Source organism: Serinus canaria, chromosome 4, assembly GCF_022539315.1.
Source record: "Serinus canaria isolate serCan28SL12 chromosome 4, serCan2020, whole genome shotgun sequence".
Lineage (NCBI taxonomy): Eukaryota > Metazoa > Chordata > Aves > Passeriformes > Fringillidae > Serinus > Serinus canaria.
The window spans coordinates 18264279-18289173 of record NC_066317.1 but is presented as its reverse complement, the minus strand read 5'-3'; the positions used below and the strand labels follow the sequence as shown (position 1 = coordinate 18289173).

The window sequence follows — 24895 nt, the reverse complement described above, 5'->3', positions numbered from 1 at the left end:
TATCTTATCCTTTATCTGTCACAGAATCTAAGTGGCTGAGGTTGAAGGGACCTCTGGAAGTCCTCAGAGCCAACCCCCTGCTCAAGCAGGTCCACCTAGAGCCAGCTAGGTGGCCAGGACAGAAGGGAAAGAACTACAATAGAGAGAAGCCCCAGCTCTGACTAGCAGATATTGTCACTCACGCTGGATCACCCAACTCAGTGCAATGAAGCTCTGCAGCCACTCCCACCCGAGTCTTTCAATTCTGCACCACTGCAAGATACTTACAGAGAAATTTCTTCTTCTTTTCCAAGGGAAATTCATGGAAGGTCTCCCAGAACATTCTCACAGTTGGGTGTGTGGCAGTGTAGTCTCCCTTATAGACAGCGCTCTATTAAAAACCAAGATACCACATTTTCAGGTGGCACCAGAAAGCAAAGACTAAGCAGAACTCGGACCTGATCTTTTCTAATATCTGACATTAGAGCTGTGCCTGATAGCTTTGAAAGGGAACACAGGATGGGTGATGGGCAATGACATGGCCAGGGCTCTCTGGCAATGTGAGGAAGGCAGACATTAGCCTTCTGCTTTTCAGCTAATTACAAGCGTGGAGAGCCATTCCAGAGTGCCTTTCACAGGCTGAATTTATGAACAGGATCACACACTCTGCACTGTGACTTGCTGGTCTATGGATTTTGAGAGGATACAACCCCTTCTGGGTGTCCTGACTCCCCTTTGAATACTTGTGTAGTTTTTGCCCTTGTGCAGTGGAGTTTTACTACAGGTGAAGACCCTTTCTGTCCTCCCTTCGGTCATAGATTTCATCCCTAAAAAAAGCAGATGGAAGTACTTCTCCCTGTCCTTCCTCATCCTGAATTTCCTCCCTGAGCTTTATCTGTAGCAGGCCAGCAAAGTGAGAAACTTTTCATGTGAATGGCAGCAAGGTGTACAAGAAGCATGAAAAAAAAAAACAAGCATCACAGCTTATCCCTTCTCCTGACACAGACTAATGCCCGCCTCAAGCAACTGCACAATCCTGCCACCTGTGCAAAATAAAAAAGAGTACAAGAGTGAAGCTTTACCTCCTCCAGTTCCTCCCAGTTGTAGTTACTGTTTCCAACTATCATGGCCCTGAGCTCTGTGGGCTGGAAGAGCTCCAGTACCTTCCCACCACACACTTTCAGGAAGCCAGTAGAAAAGGCCGTGTACCACTCGTGGATGGAGACGTTGAAGATGTAATTGACGTAGGCTTCGACAAATTCTTCCCTAATGCATTGAGAGAAAGCAGGCAGAGGAAAGCACTTTTAATCACATGTCTAAGCAGCAGCACTGCCAAGTTTTCCTGCTTCTGCTTGTAAAGTGTTTTGCAAACAAGAATCTCCAGCAGCCTCAACCCACTGCCCTCTTCTCACCAAGTCACTGAACACGGACAGAGTGTTCAGCAGCAAATGCCACCGTGTGTCTGCTTACTCCCTGGCAATGGTGGCATGGGAGGTCTCCTAGGCTCTCTGCCACCAGTAAAGCTGAGGAGCTGACAACTAGAAGAAACATTTTTGCCATTTGGTGGAGTTCTCACCACTATGCAAAAGCAGCAAGGGACAGGTGAGGAAATAAAAAGGAAATAAGGAAGCAGACTAACAAAACCAAAAACCTGGACTAAAAAATCATATACCAAAGGGGGAGTTATTTTCCAGTGCATTTGTTTTATTGTCATTTTCCCCATAGTCACCTGAGCATTAGGGAAATTCAAGCTGATTAAGCACTTAACTGTTGCTTAATTCCTCTCTGGCTGTTACGGTCATGAACTCTGCATCCAGAACATTTTATGAACTCCAAAGGAAAAAGGGAAAATGCAGACATTTCCTACTCTGCACTTGTTAGTTACAGCAATCCTGTGCATTCCCCAGGTCCCAATGAACTTTCCTCACATGGGAAGGGCAGTGCCTACAGACAAGTACACAACAAACTACTCAGGCCATAGGGTGGCAAATTGGTCCCTGGCCTCTAAATGCAGAGGTGGAGGAAGTCATTAAGCACTGTAAGGTAAATTGACAGTCATGTCTAGACTTGGATTTAGAGGTTAGCTTGAGTTCAGAACTCCAGTCAGGATAAAGCAACTGAATTTTGGAATGTTAAGCTGGTGGAACTACACACTAGCCTTTCTCCTTAAGGATTTTCTTCCCTTGTTTCCGATCCTGACTTAATAAACAGTTCCAGTAGTTAACCCTGGTGCTCTTCCCAAGTGTACTGGAAGGCATAGAGCAAAAAAAAGGTAGGTTCTCTTTAGAATGTATATGCCCAACCCTAAAAACCTAAAGGGTTCTAATGCTGGCAGTTTTTGTCTTTCCTTCACTGTTGCAGGGGTAGGTTAAACACTCCTGTTTTACCTGAAATCCATCTTATCTTTGCAGGGAGACAGAAACCCATGTGGGTTTTGCATGGAGGCAGCTCTTTACCAGTGTAATTGCACCATTTTGGGCAGTAGCAAAATAGGTAAGAAGTAACACAGACAAAGCTTTTGCTATAGCAATGGCTTCAGACACATTCAAAACCCTTTTAAATAATCAGATTAATAGGAAATTACTTCATCTCCAGCCTTGCCAGCAAGGTCTTCAGCAATCCTAGAACAAGTCCTAGCCATGCTGCTGAGTAGTCACTGGATCACAATGTTTTGCCAGCAGAGAAAGAATGTGAACACTGCTTCAAGTAATAAAGGCACTTGTAGAAATCCAATTACAAGATTATGGGAAGAAAATAGTTCAGCAGCTGGACAAAAATAAGGAGGGGGGAATGGCAGCTGTGCTAGTAATAACTTTGGGGTGTTCAGTCAAATGGAAAGGGATCCAATCCAAGTACAGCAGGTCCTTCTGGCTGTGATCAGGGATGGGAGTCAGGCTGTGCCCAAAGGAAAGTTTCCGGCTCCAGAATTAGAAGTACAAACAAGTCTGCCAGGCTCAGTTTTGTTGGTCACATACAGTTCCCCTCTGAGCCATCAGGGGTATTAACCTGGGCCAAAATCATGTCTCCCGTGTCTACTTAAAATGAGAAAAACTACCAAGGGTCTACACAGAGGCCTTTTATAGGGAAGATGCCAATCAAAGTGCACAGTACGTTTCCCAAACATTGGTGAAAAGATGATGAAAACTTGATTTTTGTTCAAGTGCCACCAGTGCCCAGCAACTTTTGAGCAACTGGTCTTTAAACCTGTTCACAGTGACTGCTAATTAGCCCCCACATTTCCCTTCAGCCAGAGTTTCTGTGGCACATGACCACCACAAGCACGAGTCCACCCCCACAGGTGCCCCACTTGCCTGTTGTCCTTCTGCACCAGAATTTTATCTCCATCTTCAATCAGGTTCTTCTGCTCTGTCACACCATAGCTTTCCCTGCAGATCTGTACAAAACCAGGAAATTAATGTTACCAGAAGTATTTTCCAGGGCATGTGCCTGTAAGAAAGACAGAGTACTCTTAGACAGCTGAGGACTGGCATGTAAAGGGTGGGCCAGAGAAAATGGTATGTGCAGAAACTTCTGTTCTCTGTTCTCAGTACCTTGTGTGCTTCACCACCCACCATCACCTATGTTTGCAGTTGGACTGCTATGAAGTTGAAATGTGAACTTAGAAAGGAATAAAAATTATTTTAGGTAAATTTCCTGGGGAAAAAACCCCAGGAGATTGGTAACTAAAAACTAACTGTTTTTAACTAAGCTCATGACTCCTGGCAATAAAAAGGATTCCCTTTTTAAACAGAAATGCAGCATCCTCTCTCACTGGAAAAATAAATGACACATTTTCCTGCTTCTGCCAGCCAAGGATGGCAGCAGTACAAACCTACACTCTGTACACTAACTGGTTACCTATAAAGAATGCAAAAGGGTCATAGACAAAAGAGGCCCTTAAGTGTGAAAAAGAATTTGGAGAAGAGTTTCTTTTGTTACTTTAAAGGCATTCTTTTTTTACACAGCCTGCATTACCATCACAATGGCTTCATGGTCTCATCCCAAGTTACAGCTCTGTGCTGCAGGAGACACAGTCAGATGCAGGTCTGACTCACTCCAGAAGTAAATTTGACCTAGGAGAGCTTATGTGCCCTCATTCATGCAAAAAGGAAATGGGCACCGCTCTCCTTGCTCAGCAAGGTTCTTCGCAGTGTGGAGCAGTTTTATGGTACCTTGTTTTTACCCCAGGGCAGGCCTTGGACAGAGAGTCAAAAAATGATCCAGCTCAAGATGAACCCATCACTCACAACCTGTTAGAGCACCAGGTCTTTGAACAGTGACAACAAGGCTATTTTGAAAACAACTCAACTTAATCTACTTACTACCTCAGTTTTTAGGACCACATACATACAAAAGAAGGGAGTTGAGAGCAAAGAACGTATTAACATTAGCATGGGCTGTGTGCTACAGCCATTTGGAATCAGCCAGAATACACATGAAAATATAGATAGGCTTCAACTGTACCAAGCAATCAGAGAGCTGATATGTCAAATGTGTCTTACTGTAAAATTCAAACAGAATGTCTCCTCCACATCTTCCCCAGGGTAATCTAAAAGTTGCTGGAGACTCCTGAATAACAAGTAGGGAAAGAAATGAAAAAAAGAATAATCAGAGATTTTAAAAGCCATATCTCTAACAGGGAAAACAAATTCAGGAGAAGTAAACAACATCATTTATCTGGGTAGTAAGATTGCAAGAGAGAATCTGAGTCACCTGAAGCAGTAAGAAAGAAAATACACCTCAACTAAAAAGATACTTTGTTAGAAGAAGGATAAATGCCAGTTCACAGAAACTATCAATACAGTCTATGATTACCTAGTTCATGGATCATCTTTAATGACGTTCCAGATTGCAAGGCAAGATGTATTCTATTGCCATCTGTATGGCAGTTGTCTTGTGTCAAGTGGGCAATTCTCCTTACCTCTCTCTCTGAGTGATCATAATCACTCCTTCCTCAGGAGGGGACACCTGCTGATAACAGGCTATTGAACGTCACTGCATGGCTGATAAGAACTGTGGCATCCCATTGTGAGATGCTCCGCCCAGAGGGAGGAGCCAGGCATTGGTACCCAGATATAATCTGGAGATTCCGACACACCAGCACGGCTTCTCCACTGGATTTCCCAGAGAAACAGCTGCTTCTTCTACTTCCACAGATCTGTGGAGGAAGACTACACCCTTTCCTACAGGACCCCCTGTTCCAATAGAACCACACCTGACACTCCAGGAGGACTGCAGCAACTTTTCCAACTGGACTGCTACCAACACCCTGACCCACAGGGTGTCAGGTTGAGTTCTGACTCTGTCAGTGTTGTTCTAGTGTACTGCATTGTTTTATTTCATCCTTTCATTTTTTTCCCTCCCCTATTAAAGAACTGTTATTTCCTGCTCCCATATTTTTTGCCTGAGAGCCCCTTAATTTAAAATTCATAGCAATTCAGAGGGGTGGGGAGAGTTTGCGTTCTCCATTTCAGGGGAGGCTCCTGCCTTCTTTAGCAGCCACCTGTCTTTCCAAACCAAGACAAATGATCTTGGCTTTGGAAAAGAATTACGTTCCTAGTTCTAAAGTTCTAATTCTATGTCATCACCACACAAAGGTCTGAGGGAATGGAGAGAGACAGAGGTGGACTGTATCTGTGTGCCCATCATATAGAAAATACTCTGCTACCCCCCAAAATCCTGCTGCTGTCTTCCTGGCATTTTACCTCAGTATTGAAAAATACAGCTGTCACTTTGTGTAGATGAACAGATGGCAACTCAGAAACAGAAATAAGACAGCAGTCAGACAGTGGGATCTTCTGAGTGTCAGGGGGAACCAGTACCCATATGGAATTAGGTAGAAAAGATTCAACATATCAATTGGAAAAATAATTCTTTCACTCCACTCAACTTCTTCCTGTCATGGGAGCAGATCAGAGCTACTCTGGCTCATGGATGTGACGATTCACAGCTCTACACACAGCTCCCTGCTTGCTAGTCTGAGCTCGAGGGGAAAGGCTGAGACCAGGATCTGGGATCATGCACACAACCACACAGGGCAGGGACAGGCTTCCACCCCTGCTCTCAAAAAGGGGGTGTGGGAGGTGTCCTTTTGGCTGTGTTGGTACCCAGTTTCTGGGGTAGGAGGGTGGGAGCCTAAGCAGATTGATCCCATAGCCTGTGGGAGAGAAGTTGTACACAAAACCCACCACCAGCTCATGTTTTCACAGTCACCCAAATGAATCAGTTACTCAAAAAGACCAGGAGGTGTTTTATGCATCAGCTTTTATCTAGTTTGGCACTTCCTGTTCTCAGCTGGAGGGTCTACCTTCCAGAAAAGCTGCCAATTTTGATTTTCGTACCTTCCTTCTGTAGGGGACAGCTCCTTCAAATCCTCTAGGCAAGGCTTCACGTTCAAGAGTTTTTTGTACAGAGCCAAGGGAAAGTGAAGGTCTACCACTGTGAAATTGTAGATTGCAAGACCACATATGATGCCAATCAAGTGAAACCAGTTGTGTTCAACAAAACACTGCAAAACCACACAGAGAAATCCTGATGAGACACTGTCACTGGTGCAATGCACAGTACCCTTTCCTCCATGCACTAAGAAGCCAGACCCTGCTTTTCCAACTGGGACAGAGTCAGAGAGCTCCCATCAGGTGCCACTTTGGTTATAAATTTCTTGGTGGTGTGTGGCATGGAAATGAAGCTTCAAAAACCATGCTCTATTACTTTTGTAAGCCATGATCACTGTGGAAACAGCAGCTTTCCACCTTACCTGCCTTTCAGTTCCTTTTTAAACCCCTCTGCATTTAGAGACTAACAGTGCTTCAGTGTTTACTGCCTATGTACTGCAAGAAAATGTGTTAACGGTCCTCTCCCCATTACCCACCCTCTTTTCTATTAAAAGCTTTTGCATCAGCACAGCTCTACCCAGGCAGACACACCAGCAGAGGTGCTAGCACAGGCCTCCTTCTCCTCACACACTGACTCTCATGCTGCTGTGGCAGGCACAGCCTGGCTGCCCACGTTCCTTAAATGTTCCCAACACACGACTCATTTTCAGTGCTTACACTGTCATCACTCCTGGTGCCAAAAGGCTTGTTTTATAGCACTGGCATTAGGAGTGAATGCTCTGTAACACTGTTTACAAGTTACTGAAGGTACCAGGCCACTTCCTTCCCTGTAACGCCACTAGCAGGACAGCCACACCTCAAGGGAAGACTGGCTATGTCATCTCCCACCTTGCTACCGATGGAGGTGAGGAAAAGGACATAAACCACCATCTCCAGCCATCTGACAGGTACAGATTTTGCACTCTAGACTCTTCCAAAACCAACAACCTTCCTCTACTTCCACCTTTCTTGCTGCTTAAGAGCCTCCTCATACAAAGCATTAAGAACTTTAGATCCTGAAGGCAATAGTGATGCATGGCTAAGTGGATTGGCTGCAATTACGGGAACAGCAAGGGAAGCACAGAACTCTAATGCCATTACCACCTAAACCTCTCAATCTGTAAAACAGCACATGACCACCACACTCATGATAATAAGAGCTCTATAACCTGTCACCTGATCCTTAATACAAGTTTTATTATGGGATAAGAATAAAGAGAGAGAGCCAACTCTTTAACAGGCACAACCATCACCATTCTACTAGGGTTAATGGACCTATTTACACTAACTGAAAATAGAGTTCACATTGTATCATGAGTAGAAAATGAGAGGAAGAACATTTCTTTCCCATAGTTTGCCACTAACTTCCTTGTCTTATAAATGCAGCATATTATTCCAACCTGCATGTACAGAGGGCAAGGGCTTACCGTGTCTGAAAACCACAGCAGGTTTGACTCTGGGTAGTAAGTGAACATGCCATAGATGGGGTTGAGTAGCTCTTTTAACAACAGGAGGAAAAATTCCTTTGTCACTCCTCCAGCATCAACAGCTTCCTCACCATCAAAGATGACCTGTAGAAAAAGCAGTGACAGGGATGCAGAGCTGAGACTGAGTGAATCAGACCTCTCTCTAACTGAGAGCCATGCAAAGCAATCTGACCAACATGCCCAAACCCATGGCAACACCCAAGCTCATTTCAGTGCTCCACCTGCAGGGACGGAAAGGGAACAGGGGTGGCAAATCAGGTATTTTGAGAATGTTTAAATCCTCATGCAAATCACAAATAACCACCTGCCATCCCAACAATCAAAGCAGCAGCACGACAGCAGCTACTGAAGATTGTGGCAATCTCTCAGAGATTAAACACATCCTATTGTAGACAGCCTGCTCCTGTAGAAGGGCAAACCAGAGATTGCACAACATCACAAAACACTTCCTCCCCTGGCCCTTGTACACTCAACACACCAGGAGAGCAAACCCTGTGCTTGCCTTCTTGTAAACTATCCACTGCCAAAGCACTCCAGGGGTCAGAAAAAAGACTCTGTCCTTGCACTGACTAGACCAAATGTTCCTGTGTGCAACACCTATGGAGAAGCTACTGCACACTGGTGAAGAGGTAATGGGAATGGCTGAAAAGCTACAGAAATGTCTGCTAAATGAGAGGGTGCTAAAGATATGGGGGAGACTTACTTTGAGAGGTTTTTTCAAGTCAATGTCTGAATGGATGCTCAACTCCCTTAAAGCATCACCAACTAAGTTACTCCTGCGAACATGAAGTACCAGGAAAGGGCTTCTGGCCAGCAGAGGCTCCAGGGTGAGAAGCATGAAGACATTCTGCAAATTTGCACCATTTATTGCAACCTGTAAATAGAAGAGAAGTGATAAGCAGCCTATGCCTAAGCCTTTTTCTCTCCCTATGAAAGGAAAACAGTTAACAACTACATGCCTGGTGTTCCTTTCTGCCTTTTTGGTTTCTCCAGGGTTGAAGAATCCCATTCTCCCTCTGTACTGTGTGCGTGCCTGTATGCCCTGCTTACACAGGTCCCAGTGCCCAATGCTGGGCCCATCTCAGGAGGGACTTGTGTGAGCAAATCCTTCCACAGGCACAGAGGCCAGCTGCCCTAGTCACAGCTGGGCTGTGAGCTGGCTTGGCTGCCACCTACAGGGTGCTGGAGCTGGACACCTGCAGTCAGCACACTCCTGGAGGGCCCCAGGGCTGTGCCACTCACTGCACCTGGGTGGGTGGGCTGCTGGCAGCAGCTGCTGCCTGCAAGCACAAACAGCATCAGCAGCTGGTCTACAACACTCACCTCATTGTTAGATGGAGCAACCACTCCTGCAGCAGGCAAAAATTTCAAAACAAGTGTCCTCTTACCTGGACTTCCGTCTGCTTATCCAGTCTTAGAGCTCCTCACCTGACCCCTTATCCTTGGATTATCATAAATACATAACTAGCCCTTCCCTGTACAGGTTAAATTTCCACCACATGCACATGTGGCAGTCCTGATGTTGCCAGACAAATATTTTGAAGGGAAAGACACCAAGCACTGTCTCTGCAGTATCCAGGGCAAAGAGGTTCTCCAGCTACACTGCTCTCCTGCACACGGAAACAATGAAGTGTTGCACACACCAGCTCCCAGTTAACACCCTTTCCATGCAGGCACCATTGCAAAAAGTAGAGAAAAAGAAATGTGTCAGGAAAACTGGGAGAGAGAATGATTACCTGCATCTGTAATTCTGCATCTGTCTGTAACATCTTGGTCTTAGCTTGAGCATCAAAGATGAAAGGGTAAGAGCAGAGAGTCACAGCATCCTGCAAGAGAGACAGGCAAGATTTGTTCCTATCCACAGCTTCCAGAGCATTTCTTTAAATAAGAACAATTTATTAATTTAAATAAGAACAATCTTTAAACAGTTTTCTTACCTGCATGATGGACGGCCTTACTTTCTGTGAAAGAAAAAGAGAAGTATGAAAATCTTTTACTCTTTCAATTTTGTGTCTCGTGGGTTTTTGGATGGACTAGTCCAAAGGTGACCCAAAGTAAATTTTCCTCCTTTGGGACCAACAACCCATTTTTCTTCCTAATAAAGAAAAGCATGCGAACTTCCTTCACAAGAAAATGCACAAGTCTAATTCAAAACATGAACATCAAACATCACTAAGAGGACTGACTGGCACAGAATCCTGTGTTGGTCTGCCATGAGTGAAACTTGCTCTTATGAAGAGTAACAAATGCAGAAACCATACGAAACAACAGGAGAGATCATAAGGCCACTACACGGTGATACAAGAACACCCCTGCAATGCAAATTACTCATCATTAGCCATATTGACACATTTGTAACTATCCCTTACATAAATTTAAGCCAGGACTTTATTGTTCTGCTCACTAAAGGTAAGCACACAGCAGCACTATTTAAATGATGGAAAGTAGAGGATGGGGGCACAGCACACACAACACTTACAAAGCCCATGACAACACACACAGAAGTTATCACTACAGTCAGGTTTTACTCTTGCAGCATCCTTGGGCAGATGTTTTTTGGTGGTTTTTTTACACCTGAGATTCCTCTCCTTGCTATGATTAAATAATCTCACTGGGTTCCCACACAGCATATTCCAGCCCTCAGTTTAGTCTTACAGATGGGAAAGTGAGACATAAAAGAGGTGAAGGGTCTTACCCAAGATCACCCAGCAGGTTACTGGAAGAGCCAGGAACAGAACCCACATCTCTTGAGGCTTGGTTCAGTCCCCTAGCCAGAACGCCACACTGCCTCCTCTTACAGAGCAACATTTTAACATCACTGGCTACATTATTCACAATACCTGCCTAAACAGCAGAAGTAAAGGGCAAAAATTATAATTTTAGAATACAGGACTTGGCTCCTGAGGTCTTGATTACATTAAAAGGATCCAGTGACTGAATTAATCACCTCGTGCAAAGACTGAATGGAATTCACATGAACAATCACAGAGACTGTTGCAAGCTTTGGTTAAATATTGCTAACTCCAACTCTTTTGACAGCCTTCTTATTCTTAGGTCAATTCTGTAAAGCATTCAGATCTGAGATATTTAACATGTAGAAGCTCCTATACTGAATACATTGATTAAGGATATTGGAAATACAGATCTACAGCCAGAGACACAATCATGGACAGCTATTTCATGACCATACATAAAACCTCTTACCATTCCAGCCTGGTGCAAAAACCACATGAGATAATCCTCCTGAATGTCCACCAAGCTGGAAATCTCAGGGATATAAAACTTATCATATTCCACGTGTTTAACCTTCTGATTCACCTAGTGAAGAGACCAGATGGAAATATTTGATGTATTTTAACATATTTTCAGCATTTTTCAGGTTTGCTTTCATAAATTCAGTTATAGCAGCTTGCAACAAAAGGACCCAGAATGTTCTACAAACAATACACAATCTCTTATATTTTGGCACAAACCAAGAAGAATCAAATAGAACCTCTTTATAACTTATTTTAGCTCCCTCTCTTCCTCACCCCAACCACCCTGCAACAACAGTGACAGCAGAGACTGTCAAGGGACAGGCGTTTGTGATGCCATTCTTTAGGGTAACTTTATTTCTAGTCTTTGAGGCAGGACTAAACAATCTTCAAGAACCTTGGACTTAGGAAAGCCACTAACATCTTTCCCACACTGCGACTCGACGGACAGCTCACGACTGGCCAAGGGCAGACAGGACTGAATCATCTTGAGCCAACACATGCCCAGGCTTTCCTCTCACCTTGTGGAGTTTCTCCAGAAGCCTGAGAGCAGCTGTAATGTAGCTGCTGAACAGGACTGGGATCAGCAGCGTCTTCCTTCCACTGAGGAGGTAAACCACTGCACCTTTGTAGAGGTCCACGAGCCTGAGGAAGTATCGTGGGCACACCTGAGACCACCAGTTATCTGGAAAGCAGAGGACATCAATATAAATCTCAACCAAAGGCCAGAGTATCCCCTAAATAAGGGGTTACACATGAAAAAAAAGGGGAATACACCTGAGGCTCTTTAAAAAAACTTCCCTATTCCTGCCCTAGCTGTAGCAACAGGACAGTGAGGCAGAGTCATCAAAATACCAGAAACTGAACAGCTTCTCCCTTTCCACTCCCATCCAGCCACGTCAGTCATTACCCAGCCCAAACCCTGATCAGGGTGAGAGCCTGAATTTGAAGTTTTTCAGTTTTTAATTCAAGACACTGTTTCAAGTACCTGGCATTCAGGATACTATGATGTTGTGGGCAAACACCTGTCTCACAGGAGTGACAAGCAAAGAGCTGCCTGGGCAATTCTCTGTAGCACCACAGACTTTTCTAGCAGGGTCAGAGCGTGTCTCCTGGCACATCTGCACTAAAGGATTAACTCCCCCTCTTTAGAGAGGCTGATTTCTTTCTTGCCAAGGACAGGTAACCCCTGCTTTCCCCTGAAGGGGCACTGACTATTAACTTCTTTCCTAGAGCCAATAACCTGAGAAGTAAATGCTGGAGCCTAGGATTCTTTTGGAGGTCTGAATGCACCACATAGCATTTTACATGATAATATCAGGTTTAGTACAAGACAGCCTTAAGAAACAGAGTAAGGTAACAAGAACAGTAGTAGCTTAACAAATGTGAGAAACATCACTAAGCAGCATATGTTCTGTCCAGTTTAAAATTAGTTCAGAGGAAAATATATCAGAAATTAAAAGACTCAGAAGTGGGAGAGGAGCTTAAAAGTTCAGCTTAATAACAGATCAAGGTTAGTCTGCATCTTGTAGAGGACAAAATAATTAATATTATACTTAGCATTCTTTTTTTACATTATACAGAAAAGGTATTCTGAAGTGATCAAGAGCTGATTAAATTTAAGAGAATAGGATAACTTCATCTTCATTATGAACAAAAATCTATGTTTCTGTAGAGAAATGCAAATTTCTCTGGAACTGAGTCTCTGAATGTGGGTAAAGCAGATAAGGTAAATTAGATTAACTTCCCCAGTAAGTGTTCTTTGCAATTATATTTTACTTCTAAATTAAACCAATTTTTAAATGACACTTACCAAGCACTTTGCTGGGGTTGGTGTCCAGGCGCAAAATAGCCATTGCTAGAGGAAGGGTCAAAGAGATGTAATACTTGGAGTCTTGGAATGGTGGGAATTCTGGGAGAATCAGATAGATCCTCATTGCCTCAACATCTGGTGGAGAGCTAGACAGCTGAGGAATCAAAAAGCTTTCAAAGCTCTTCAGTATCTAGAGAGAAAACAAAACAAAAAGGACAACTTATCCTGGGGGATAGAGCACCTACAATGTAGACGATGCTTAAGGGCTGATGAAATGGTAAAAGCCTGTTTTAAAAGTCAAACCCAGAGTGAAAAAACCCAAAGCTATAAATATTACAGCTAAAAGGGGCAATGGGAACATATATGCTTTTATCCCACAGCTCTGCACTTGTGAAAGAAATTCTCCGAGTCAGAATAAATTATACAACCATGAAGTACTCAATTCCTGACAGACACATAATAATTACAAATATAACATACAGAGAGTTTATTTCAGCAGACATTCAAGTATAAATGCCATGAGATAAAACTTGTTTTTAAATAAAAGTATTTTAAAATAAAAGACACATTCTGAGGAGGTCAAAATCAGCCCAGGTAAAAGGAGAAGTACCATTAAGTGTCTGGATTTCAGATTTGCAATACAACCTTGGCCCAGCAATGCTGCTGGTACTTGCATGTTAGAGAGGGACAAAGCTCTAACTTTCCCTCTGAATATCCAAATCTCAGAAGTGCAATACCTGCTCTAGGAGAATGGAGTGCTGGGAGTTCATCAGCTTCTCAAACAGCACTCTCGTGGAGTTCAGATCAATCCCTGGGATCTTTGGACTGGTTTTAAAATGCTCATCGATTCTTCAAAAAAGAAATCACAGACAGGCATAAGGATAAGGAAGAGACCCCATGTATTGACATGGCCTGAGAGCAAGCAGTAGAGGAATGACCACTAGAGAATTCATAAGACTTTCCCTTCCAAATTCCTCTGGGCCTCAGTTAGGGCTGGGATTCTTGCAGAGAAACACTTCAAAGTCTTTGGTGTCCCCAGGACTCCTTCACTGACTTAAGAGCAGTGTATTAGACACCCTGAAGGGGAAGGCAGCTCTTAAAGACAGGATGCATTGTCAGTTTGATGGTGTTACCATATGACTGTAACCACATGAGGAGCTGAACACAGCCTGCTGCTGTAGAATGGTTATTCCCATAACAGCACAGGCTCCAGGTTGGAATCAGCACCCCAGAGACACACTGTGGTACAGAGCACCTGGGCCTGTGCTCTGCAAAGGTAGTGCTGGCTGTGCTCAGGCACACAGCCATGGAAAAGCTGCTCCCCCATCCAATCCTGTAAGGCAAGCAGCCCTACATGGCCTTAGGACACGGGAGGGATGCACTGGGGTTTGTCTGTCAAGTGCACCTTGACATCCTTGACATGAGACTTCATGTGTAAAAATACATAGTTAAATACAGCCTCATTTAAGCCTTCAGAATTTAACATTCATTTGGTTGAGGATTTCTGTAGAAGTTAAGTCCTGCACTAGCCAAGACACCACTGAAGTGGAAGAACAACTGTATTTGGCTGATGAAGCCATAAACTCCACTCATTTCCACATACAAAGAGACATGAGACTATTTAAAGTGACTCAGCAACTAGCATACCTCAACAAGGGTTTTGAACCAACATGACAACTCTCCTGATGCAATAACATGTCACAACACTAGAGAAGAAACCACTGGACAAGCAGAAAAACACCAGAATAATTAGCAAACTATCTTCAAGTTGCTCCTGAAATGTATTACACAACGACTACTCAGAGTAAGTAAGTTTTTCTTCACCTAGTTACAGGTCATTTACTCATCACCAGAAAAAATTCTCCTCCTCCTCATCTTATGGTGTTACCTCCACAGCATTACAGACACAGCCAACACAAGCCTTCCCAACCCACAGCCTTTGACTCAGCTATGTGTCTTACAACCCTGTCACCACCTATTGTGGGTTACACCCGTTTGAAATTCCTCCTTTTGCAAGCAGGGCCACAAAACTTTCCACATGTGATGTCACCTAAAAGGAAAGCACTTCCTTGCTGCCCCTGATGTATTTTCAAGAGCAGCCTGTGTGGAAGTGTACTTTCATTTGCACCAGCTAGCTCAGCTGGGTAAAAAACTATTCACATACCTGGCATCCCTAATCTCCCTTAATGCCCTATTCCCATCCTTCTCTTTAAAGACATTGGTGTCTGTTTCATAAGGAAGAATAACAATGTCTTTGTGGCAACTCCAAGAAATCTGTGCCACTTACAGTGCACTCACCATACACTCTCTTAGACCATTTGCCTTCCTTACCCAGCTCTGACCACCCCACCCCTTTAGGGAACATCCTCTGCCCTCATCTCCTGCCTGATCAAAAAAAAAACAAAAATCAAATCCCACTGCAGAAGTGAGTGAAGCAAAGGGATTCCAGTCTGCATCAAGGGAAAGCCATACATCTGGAAATGTGGCACTTACTTCTTTTCCAAGAAGCTTCCATTCCAGCAGGCAGCTGAGGACAGTATCTGAACAACATTACTGATTGCAGCAGGAAGAGAAAAGAAAACAGAGATAGAGGTTATGAATGGATGCCCCAGTAAATGTCTTCATCTCTCTTCCCCTCCTTTTATGGGAAACAATGTCAGGATAACCCCTTTAGAGGCAAAGAGGGCAAGACTTCATTCAGGATCATGAAAGGTCCCTCTTTAAAAGGAGGAATTAGTGCCTCCTTTCCACCTATTCTGCCCTTCTCATGGCAGGCACACTGGGGAAAGCACTTAATCAATCTGCTCACAAGTTCTTGTTGCTTCTCATGAATTTTAAGCACACAATACAGGACAACTTTAAAAATCAAGTTCCCACCCACCACCTGCAATGCTGAGGCAGTCTCAAATTCCTCTGGTTTTGCTCAGAAGCTCTCACCTGCAGCCTTGAGTGGCAACTCCTCCCCTTGGAAACGAGCAAGAACCACACTTGAAAAGGTTGCTAAATTTCAAGTGAAAGCATGGCACGGAAGCCAACAAAATTATTTCAAAAGAACTTTCAACAAAAGGCTTGTCCAGTGCCACAATACCTACTTGACAGAATTAGAACTGTTCTTTTCTAAAAGCTTTTGCCTCCAGACATCTATAGTTTCATCATTTATTAAACAGGTGTAACGTGTTTCATTTATGGTCCGGAAATCATCAGCAGGCAAGGAATTCTGTGAGAAGATACAGATTTCAGCAAAGACAAGGCCAGTAAAACAATTCCTTCCTATCCATAATCTCTGTTTTAATAAATAACTGATAGTTTCCTTAGTGTGGTCTCTGAAAAGGTTTGGTTAGCAGTTTTGTGCTAAGAAGTCCAAAAGGGAAGGTATGAAAAAGTTTGAGGGGAAAAAATGATCCTCAAATACATTTTAAAAATAGGAAAATAAAAAAATCAAAACATCATTTCCTAGATGCACCAAAGCCCAGTTACATACTGTCATATGTAACTACAGGCTTAGTACAGTTATTTTAGACCTATTTCCATGCCTCAAAGGTTTATCCCAAACACTTCTGGACAGAAGAAAGACGTGGGAAAACCAATTCATCTTTCAGCCCTCCATCCAGCACTGACTGATAAAATCCCATTGTATGGGGCTGGTGGTCCTACACACCAACCATGCAGAAGCCAGTGCCACAGGTGGAAAGCAGCCCCCTGCTTCCAATCTGCAAAGACTGGATTCCCCTCCCTGCTGGTTAAACTGGAATCAGTGTCTTCCCAATGGCTTTGATGTGCCTCTAAAGAAAGGCAACTTTCAGCCACTGAAGATGGAAATCCCTGTAACAACTGTCAGAGCTGGCAAGGTTTGTAAGGTAGAATGGAGTCCAAAGCAATACTTCAATTTCAGAAGATTTTAGCAAAAACAAAAGCTGTGTTGTGAATGCTGGGACAGGGGAGAAGACTTGAAAAGATACTTCCATTTGGTTTACCTCGTATTTGGAGCAAAGCACAAAAGTTTGGTCTCCTCCAGAGAAGATATGTTTAACAATGTGGTATTTACAGGCATCTGTTTGAGAAAGACACAGCTATGTTAGAGGCTGATGAATACAAGACCCTAGTTATACTTTCTCCCCTCCCATTTGCACTGCCAGAACAACCACAAGGAGCACCTGGGTCCTTTGAAAGCCCTGCTGAAATCAGCTGGAACTCAAGCACTGTAGCACTTTCATAAGAGGTACACAGGAGGGGAAAGTTGTCATTTTTAAACTGCAATAGGGGCTTTAAAGAGAGAACAAATTGTTTGGAGCAGTATTAGTAAAGTATCAGTACAATTTCATGAAGTCTCAAGACTGCCAGATGCTGAGCTCTGCCATAAAAAGAGAAAGGGAGAGAGCACACATTAACAGAGAGGTCACCCGGAAATTACCACAGTGCATCGGGGACAACAGGATGGGTTTCTTTTGGCATTTCCAGTAATTTCACAGAACAATGTTAAGATGTCTTTAGACAGCCATGGGTGAAGTTATTTATGTCCATCTGCCATGTCAAATCCAGCACAGTACATACCAGGTTTCCCTGAGAGTTGCCCATTGTGAGCTGCCCAGTGACCCTTGACAGGAGAGGGACACTTCACATTGCAAGTGTGCCCTGTTCCCAGCTGGCCTCTTGTTCCACAGCCAAATGCATAGATCATTCCTGAAGAAGGCACAAAGGCTAAAGTGTGATGTCTGTAAGAGATGGGCACAGAGTTTGGGCCTTGTTTAACAATAAATCCAAAATAAAACAAATACCAAAACCAAGGAGGGGAAAAAAAACCCCAACAACTAAACCAAATGCAACCTACAGCTGATTCTCATTTCTCCTAGGCCAGAAGCTGGTGCCAAGCAGCACCTTTACATGGGCACCAATGCCCAGTTCTTGCCACCTGATGGCACCAGTTTGTGGGATGGAACCCTTTAGGTGGAAGGGACAAAGAGCAGCTTGTGCAGACACGCAGCTGGTATCAGCTCAGTCACTTGCTAAGCCTGTACAAAGTTCTGAAAGGCAACCACGCAGCACCAGTGCTGCTAACTCACTTTTCATTAAAGAGGCTGGAAACTTGTGACCAAAGGGGCTTCTGCTCTAAAGTCTTGCTGAATTACTAAGTCGGGAAGGTATCTTTTACAGGTTAGAGTGCAGGGTACAACCCCAATTAAAAAAACATCTCCTTTAGAGGGTCTGAAAATTCTCATGGAAAGTAAGATTTAAATTCCTTTAGCTTTGATACATAGAATGCAAAAGCAGAACTACTTCCCCCTGTTTGCATGATTCAGTACAGCAATAACCTCCACCAAAGAAAAGTTTCTGACTGCACACAGGACTCACCTGCCACAAGCAATCTGGGACACTTCACTGCCCATGAGCTCAAGAACTCTTCGGGGGTTCACCTCATCATTCATGGAGTCGTGGCCCAGCTGCCCACAGGAACCTGCACCGAAGGTGAACACCCCTCCACTCTGTTAGCAAACCAAACAGCAGAGTCTCCATTTAGGGACCCATAGCCCAGCAGGATCTCTCTGACTACAGTTTCAGTATGAGCCCAAAGCTTAGGCAGAGATTGATGGGGATTTTCAAAAGATTCGGAAAAGAAACTTGGGTTCTGCTAACGCAGCTTTCAAATAAGCTACCTTGCCACCCATCAGAAACAAACAGAACTACCTTCAGGTTATCTCTACACTAGACAAGCTCCTACAGAACTAGTTTTCTACAACGGTATTTTTTCCCCACAGGAATCCCAAAGTCAGTTGTTTAATTCATTTTACAATGGAGGCTCCAAAACAAGAAGCAACAACCACAAAGTGGCAAAGCCAAGGCAAGAACTGAGCTGCTCTCTTTCAAACCCTAACTCTGTCCACTGGCTGTAAATTATACACCACTAGGAAGCAGCAGGTTTGGAACTGAAAATCTCTTGTAAATGTTGTGACTGCTAATGTTAAATTTAAACACTCATTAATTTTAGCTTGCATCTTATTCTGATGCACAGTATTACTCTATTTTCCAACAAAATGCTGTTTTCACCCCTTTGGATGTGTGTGTGTTAATTTTTTTTTCCTCCCAAGGCTATTCTTTTGAAGTTATTCACCTGAGTTTTGCTATTTGCTGCCATGGATTATTAACATCTTCATCTTCAAACCCAGCAAAGGATTGTGTTGGGAATGATACTCAGAATAAACAATGAGGCTACACTCTCCACTTAGTTTCTTTTACTGGGGTCAGAAGGAATACAGTAAGTTGATCTGTGTTTTTCTACCACTACACAGAAAGCTACTGTGAAACCATCAGGCAGGTGAGACAGTGGCCAGGGCTCCCAGGTCAGCACCTTTACCTTTGTCAGGACTGCAGTGTGTTCCTCCCCACAGCTGATGTAAACAACCTTCTGAGAGCGCAGCAGCTTCACGTGACACGGGGACTCTCGGTCTGCAACGAAGCCAAAGGAAATAAACCAGCTGCTCCATAAATACAAACCTGCATGTCCCAGAAAAGCACTGCCAGTCTGATTTTCAGATGTGGTCCATGAGCACAAGGAAACTTTTAACAACTGTGGAGAAAAAGGTCCCACATGGCCTTGAGTACTGCACTGCTGCTTTTCCATTCAAATTCTTAAAAGGCTTGACTGACTCAAACAAAGTTGTCTAGAGCAAGAGTGCACATGTTGATTATCCTGAATAAATTCAACATGCACTTGCTGTTTGGGAGACATGGTGAGTGCAGCCTAGATACACCCACCTTCACCTTCATGCTCCATTTCACACTCCTCAGGGATGACTGCAGATATTTGTTTCCAAAACCTGACTTAGACTTTCTCCATACAGAACAACCCTGACACGTGGGAGACACTTGTGCAAGACACATGGTAAGCTGAATCCCAATGTGTATTTAAATACTCAGCTTTCCTTCTCTTGTCATCCTTTAAGCAGAAGATCCTCCTGCTTGCAAAGGTTAATCACTACCAACCATTAAGTGATGCTTTTCTCCTCCACTCTGCCACCCCTAATCATTTAAGTCTGTCTCCCAGGGATGAATACAGTAAAAATAAAAGCTAAGCACTTCAAGGAGCAGTAGGCACCCCAAAACAATTAGATATTAAGGGGAGCAACTGCTTATTCCATCCCAACAAAAAGTCAGGTTCCTACCTATAGAAGTTGCCCATTTCCTAAGATTCTCACCTTTAGGATTTGTAAGGTGATTTTTTACTGGGAAGTGAGAGAAAAGCAGTCACACTTCCGTGAGTTTAGAATCGAGAGCATATTTTTGATTTACCTTTTTATATATTTTAGCACTCTGATCTTTCTTTTCACAGGAATGACACTTCTCTCTACAGCATAATTGTTAATAATAACAGTGCTGCAGAACACCCATGTTTGCAGACCTTGCTGTTCATGTTTGACAAGTATAATTCACAGTGTCTTATCGTGATTCACTTACCATAAATACCACATATTTACTACAATGCCAGGCACTGAGGGGGAAGCAGAATGTGATCCCTGGCCAGCACCATCCCACAAGCTGATGCCTATTCTGTTCATTTAAGATTAGCCCCATGTCAGTGTAAGCCTCTCATATGTAAACTGCAGCTTTGTTTTAATTAGAAGCATTTATCTGCCATTTATCTACATGGAAAGGACACTGCTGCTCTTCTATTAAAGCAGCCCTACTTTATAGACAGTAGAAGGTATCTAGGTGCATGCTAGCTATCACATCTACACTCAGAAACTTACCTAGATACTTAAATCTGCTCAGGAATTATGCAGAAACTAATAAGCAGGCTGATCTGAAGCTCCAAAGAAAACCTTCCATTCCCTTGTTTGATTCCAAAAAGTTAAGAGTGTATGAATAACAAGCAGAAGAGATCTGGCTTTTCAGACTAGCACCTGAGAAAACTACCACTGGCCCTATATGTCTGGTAAACTGTGCAACAAATAAACTAGACAACATTTTACAGCACTGAGATATTCAGCATTGCCATTGTTTTGAGGCATACAGCTGCTCACCAGTCAAAATCATGTTGGGAAATGAGATAGGTTCAGCCTGCTGTTCTGCAGGGAAAGCCTTTGCTCCAAACAACTTCAAACAAAATATTTTTGAGAAGAGGGAGGGAGAACACGAGCGCTTCCTTTGATATTTGCATGTTGACAGTCACACTTGAAAGACCACTCTTTTTAACCCTCCTCATTTAAATGGACACCCACAAGGGGAAAAATCATGTTTCTGTTTCTACTAAGTATGAAAAGTCTGTAGAGACAGAGACTTTCTCTGCCATCTCGTCCCAGGAGGAGCTGCTGAGTGTTATAGACCCACTCAGTAAAAATACACTGCCAATGCAACAGGAGACACCAGGCAAAGGAGTCTGTCCTTCTTTCACCTGGCAGCAGAATTTTCATACCTCGTTCATCACTCAGTCCCAGCTGTCCTGAGCTGTTCTTCCCCCAGCCAAACACAGCTCCTGAGAGAGAAAGGGCAAAACTGTGGGCTCCACCTGCAGCAACCTGAGCCAAAGGGATCCCATCTAGAGACTTGACTCGCTGTGGACTGGCTTGGGAGGGACATTCTTTGCCCAAGCCCAGCTGACCGTAGCTGTTCTGCCCCCACGTGAAGAACTGGCCATCTGAAACAAGGAAAGAAAGAGAATGGTGGGTGAAAGTTAGCCAACAGAAATGCAAGTTTGCCAAAATTAAAAATAAACAGTCCTGGGGACTCTGCTCCCACCGAAGCCTCATGATGAAAAGAAAAAAAGCAAAATCAAGAGAGACATTCTCTGCTAAAAAAAAATAAATAAAAATGCATGGCCTGAAGCCACCAGGCAAATGAACACACAAGCAACTAAGTGCAAAATACAAAATACAACTGCTGTAACAAACAGTGCAACAAAACCAGTCCTCATTTCACATAGAAGAGTAACAGCCAAGGAAAATTTCAACACAAAGAAATTAATTACACACATTTTTCTAAATCAAGATGGAAAGCTTTCCTGCCATCATTCACCAGTGAGACAGTGGGTGGTCTGTGTGTAATGTTTTCCTTATTCACAGTATTGGCAAAGCTCTCCTCAATATTTATGGTACCTGATCCATTTTATAGCATCCCATTTGGCCCAAAAGCAGTCAGGACATGGGATGTCCTTGATTTGTAATGCAAAGATATGCAGCCTTGGACACTGTGCAAAATAACAGCACAAATTTTGGTAATTAATAACAGATGTTACAGTACCTGCTGCCAGAGCCAGGCAATGCCAATTTCCACAGGAAACCTGCAGTATGGTCTGTTGGTTCAATTTCTTTATCAACCTAAAGATGACAACATGATTTTAGAGTAAGTGTCCACAAATACAGTAACACCTTAGATAAAAATTACCATTTCCACTCAGATACCTGTTGTATACACACACACAAAATCCATGGGTTTGAGACTGAGGAACAGTGCCTTGAAGGCAATGCAGATCCATTTGTAATAGATGCAAATCCATGGAGACCTCTAGACACTTGACTAGTAACTCAACTACATTTCCTGCTATAACACTGAATCCAGCCATCTGGAAATGGTGAAAATAGCTGGTTCTTGGTGTCTCTTTCACTATTCTTTTTCAGGCACTGACATTTTTCATGCTGTTATGGGCCTAGCAGATCCAGTGAGTTACAGCACAAACCCTCTTCAGTGCTTTGTACAGAAAATAGCAAGTCCAAGGTTCAAGTTATTCCACAAAAATGTTATTTTTAAAATGGCACTATCGCATTGCTATGTGACCCTCTCTCTGCCTGTTTTATCAGAGCCACATGCAAGTTAAGGACTGTCTTCCCACAGAGCCCTTCAGCTCAGACATTAATCTTCTGTCACTGAAACTCTTCCTTTAAATACCATTTTGGCAATGACAGCCATCCTAGAGACACATCCCAAACTCCTGCTCTGCACTGGATCTGCAGCGGCAGACCAAATGAGGGACTGCATCTGCTGTCAACACAGCATGATCAAACACCTTGAACTACAAACACATTTCTGTTTTTAAGTACTCTTTCATGCACCTCCTTTTTCTGTACAAAACACTGTGGCATTTTTCACAGAGAAAGCTAAGCAGGCTGCAATTTTCTTTTCCATCCCTCAGCCATCCATGGGCAGAAGGTCTGTTCAGCCCAAACCTCCTGAGGACTTGCAGGGCTCAGGGAGCAGCAGGGACGAGGAGAAGGAATCACCTTCACCCCAAGATGAGAAGGGCCCTATTCCTGCCACACTGAGAGAAAGTGAGCAACCCTGATGAGGTCTCTGGTGTCGAGATGACCCCGAGGTGTTTAGAAAGTCTCTTTTTCCCAGTCCTGAGACTGAAGAAGATGGGATTCCTTGGCTGTCATTCTCAAGGTTGTTTATTTTTTTTCTTACCTATAACATTCTTTCTCTGACTTGCCAAGGTCTGTCTGGCAGGTTGGGTTCAGGCACACTGACCACCCTCAGGGCAGTGTTATCTTTTTATACTAAAAACTACTTGTACTTTATTTATAATAATTTTCCAATACCTATCACCTATGTTAGACAGTTTGTAAACGAACCCAAAAGTGCCACCATCAAAGCAGAAGAGGGAGGCCAAGAAGAAGTAGGAGAAAGACTGGACACGCCCAAATCCCTCCATCTTGCCTCCTGAACCCCCATTCTAAAACCCCAAAATTCTACTTTTTCACCCTGTGACAAATTAACTATCACTCTACTTAAATTTTTGTGGCTTGTACATCTTCACCCAAAGTTGGTAATTGTTTCCATGGGTTAAAATCGAAGGCACGGGTGATTTTGACTCCGAGCCCCCTGCCATGGTCTTGAGTCCTCCAGGGCAGCCAGAGGAATTTCCTGGGTTCCAACACAATCCCTGCTGACCAACCCTTGGTGAGCAACCCTCCCAGGAGCTTCCCTGAGGAAAGCTGACCCAGGAAAAGGCTTACCTTGGCACTGTCACTGCATCCTCTATGGTGGTGAGCCCCAGCTGCCCGTCGCTGCCGGCGCCCCAGGAGAAGAGCTGGCCCTGGTCGCTGAGTGCCACGCTGTGTGACTCCCCACAGGCCACGTGCACGATGTGCTGCCCGGCCAGCGCCCCGATCGGCTCTGTGGGAACACAGGGACAACGTCTCTGCTCACGGCACTCATCCCACAGCCACACACGGACACGGGGCCGCGCAAATCCGCACGCAGAGCCGTCCGGGTGGGTGCCCTGATCCCCAGTTTAGCTTTAAAACATGTCCTGCAGGAGGAAAAGCAGCAGGTTTACTGAAAAGGTGTCATTGCTGAGCTCTTCTGAAAGCCTGGTTTGAAGGTCACGGAACGCAGGCAGGTATACATGCCTCGAGCACAATGGCAGCCAGCCTCAGAGACACAGGGAAACTGCTCAGGTTATTCAGGGACAGATATTCCAGATGTGATGCCACTCAGTTTTGATTCAGGGATCACCCAACACTGAGAAGACAGCAGACCCTGTAAAACATTTGACCTTGCACAGCTCTCGTGTCCAATGAAGATGAGTCATCCACAAAACTGGATGTCATCCACAACCCATCCACCTCACCTTGATTTATTGCTTGATGTGTATGTGTTACAACACCCTCCATGCTAACCTTGGAACACGTTTCAACCTATCAACCTATTACTATCAGCATCAAACACTGATTTAAAAAAAGTACCACATAAAGGAAGTAAAATGAGATGAAGGAATAAAAACTTTTAAATAAATCATCACTCAAGTCCTCTGGAAGACAACCCACAACTGACTTTTCATCATCACACCACGTTAGGCAACTGAAGCAGGTTTGAGAACTACTCTAAAAACAGCCATAACCAAATCTTACTCATTACACAATTTTTACAAAGGGGCATGAAAAAACGTCTTGTTTTTTATTGAAAAACACTGAAATACCACACAACTGATGGCAAAGCTCCCTGCATGCCAGACAGAAGCAAAGTTGCTTTCCTTTTTTTTCTCTGAACAAATACAAG

The 24895-nt window shown here is 43.7% G+C and overlaps 1 protein-coding gene across 5 annotated transcripts in view; it reads right to left on the bottom strand.

Moving 5' to 3' along the window:
- Positions 1-24895, bottom strand: part of HERC3 (HECT and RLD domain containing E3 ubiquitin protein ligase 3) — a 44630-nt gene that overhangs the window by 1921 nt on the left and 17814 nt on the right. For 2 of the 5 annotated variants that reach the window (XM_030238904.2, XM_030238905.2), the window contains exons 3-24: positions 23851-24010; positions 22139-22215; positions 21315-21536; positions 19257-19348; positions 18257-18387; positions 17459-17619; positions 16882-16958; positions 16000-16124; positions 15401-15460; positions 13645-13756; positions 12908-13097; positions 11616-11779; positions 11045-11158; positions 9778-9801; positions 9577-9666; positions 8544-8714; positions 7781-7924; positions 6321-6487; positions 4482-4548; positions 3291-3373; positions 1062-1245; positions 268-370 (exon numbers count right to left, since the gene is read on the bottom strand). In XM_030238904.2, the coding sequence (XP_030094764.2) occupies positions 268-370; positions 1062-1245; positions 3291-3373; positions 4482-4548; positions 6321-6487; positions 7781-7924; positions 8544-8714; positions 9577-9666; positions 9778-9801; positions 11045-11158; positions 11616-11779; positions 12908-13097; positions 13645-13756; positions 15401-15460; positions 16000-16124; positions 16882-16958; positions 17459-17619; positions 18257-18387; positions 19257-19348; positions 21315-21536; positions 22139-22215; positions 23851-24010 (2718 nt within the window). Of the gene's footprint in view, positions 1-267; positions 371-1061; positions 1246-3290; positions 3427-4481; positions 4549-6320; positions 6488-7780; positions 7925-8543; positions 8715-9576; positions 9667-9777; positions 9802-10535; positions 10685-11044; positions 11159-11615; positions 11780-12907; positions 13098-13644; positions 13757-15400; positions 15461-15999; positions 16125-16881; positions 16959-17458; positions 17620-18256; positions 18388-19256; positions 19349-21314; positions 21537-22138; positions 22216-23850; positions 24011-24895 lie in introns of those variants that run through there. The other 3 variants (XR_007777532.1, XM_050974120.1, XR_003946066.2) reach the window with 3 other exon arrangements.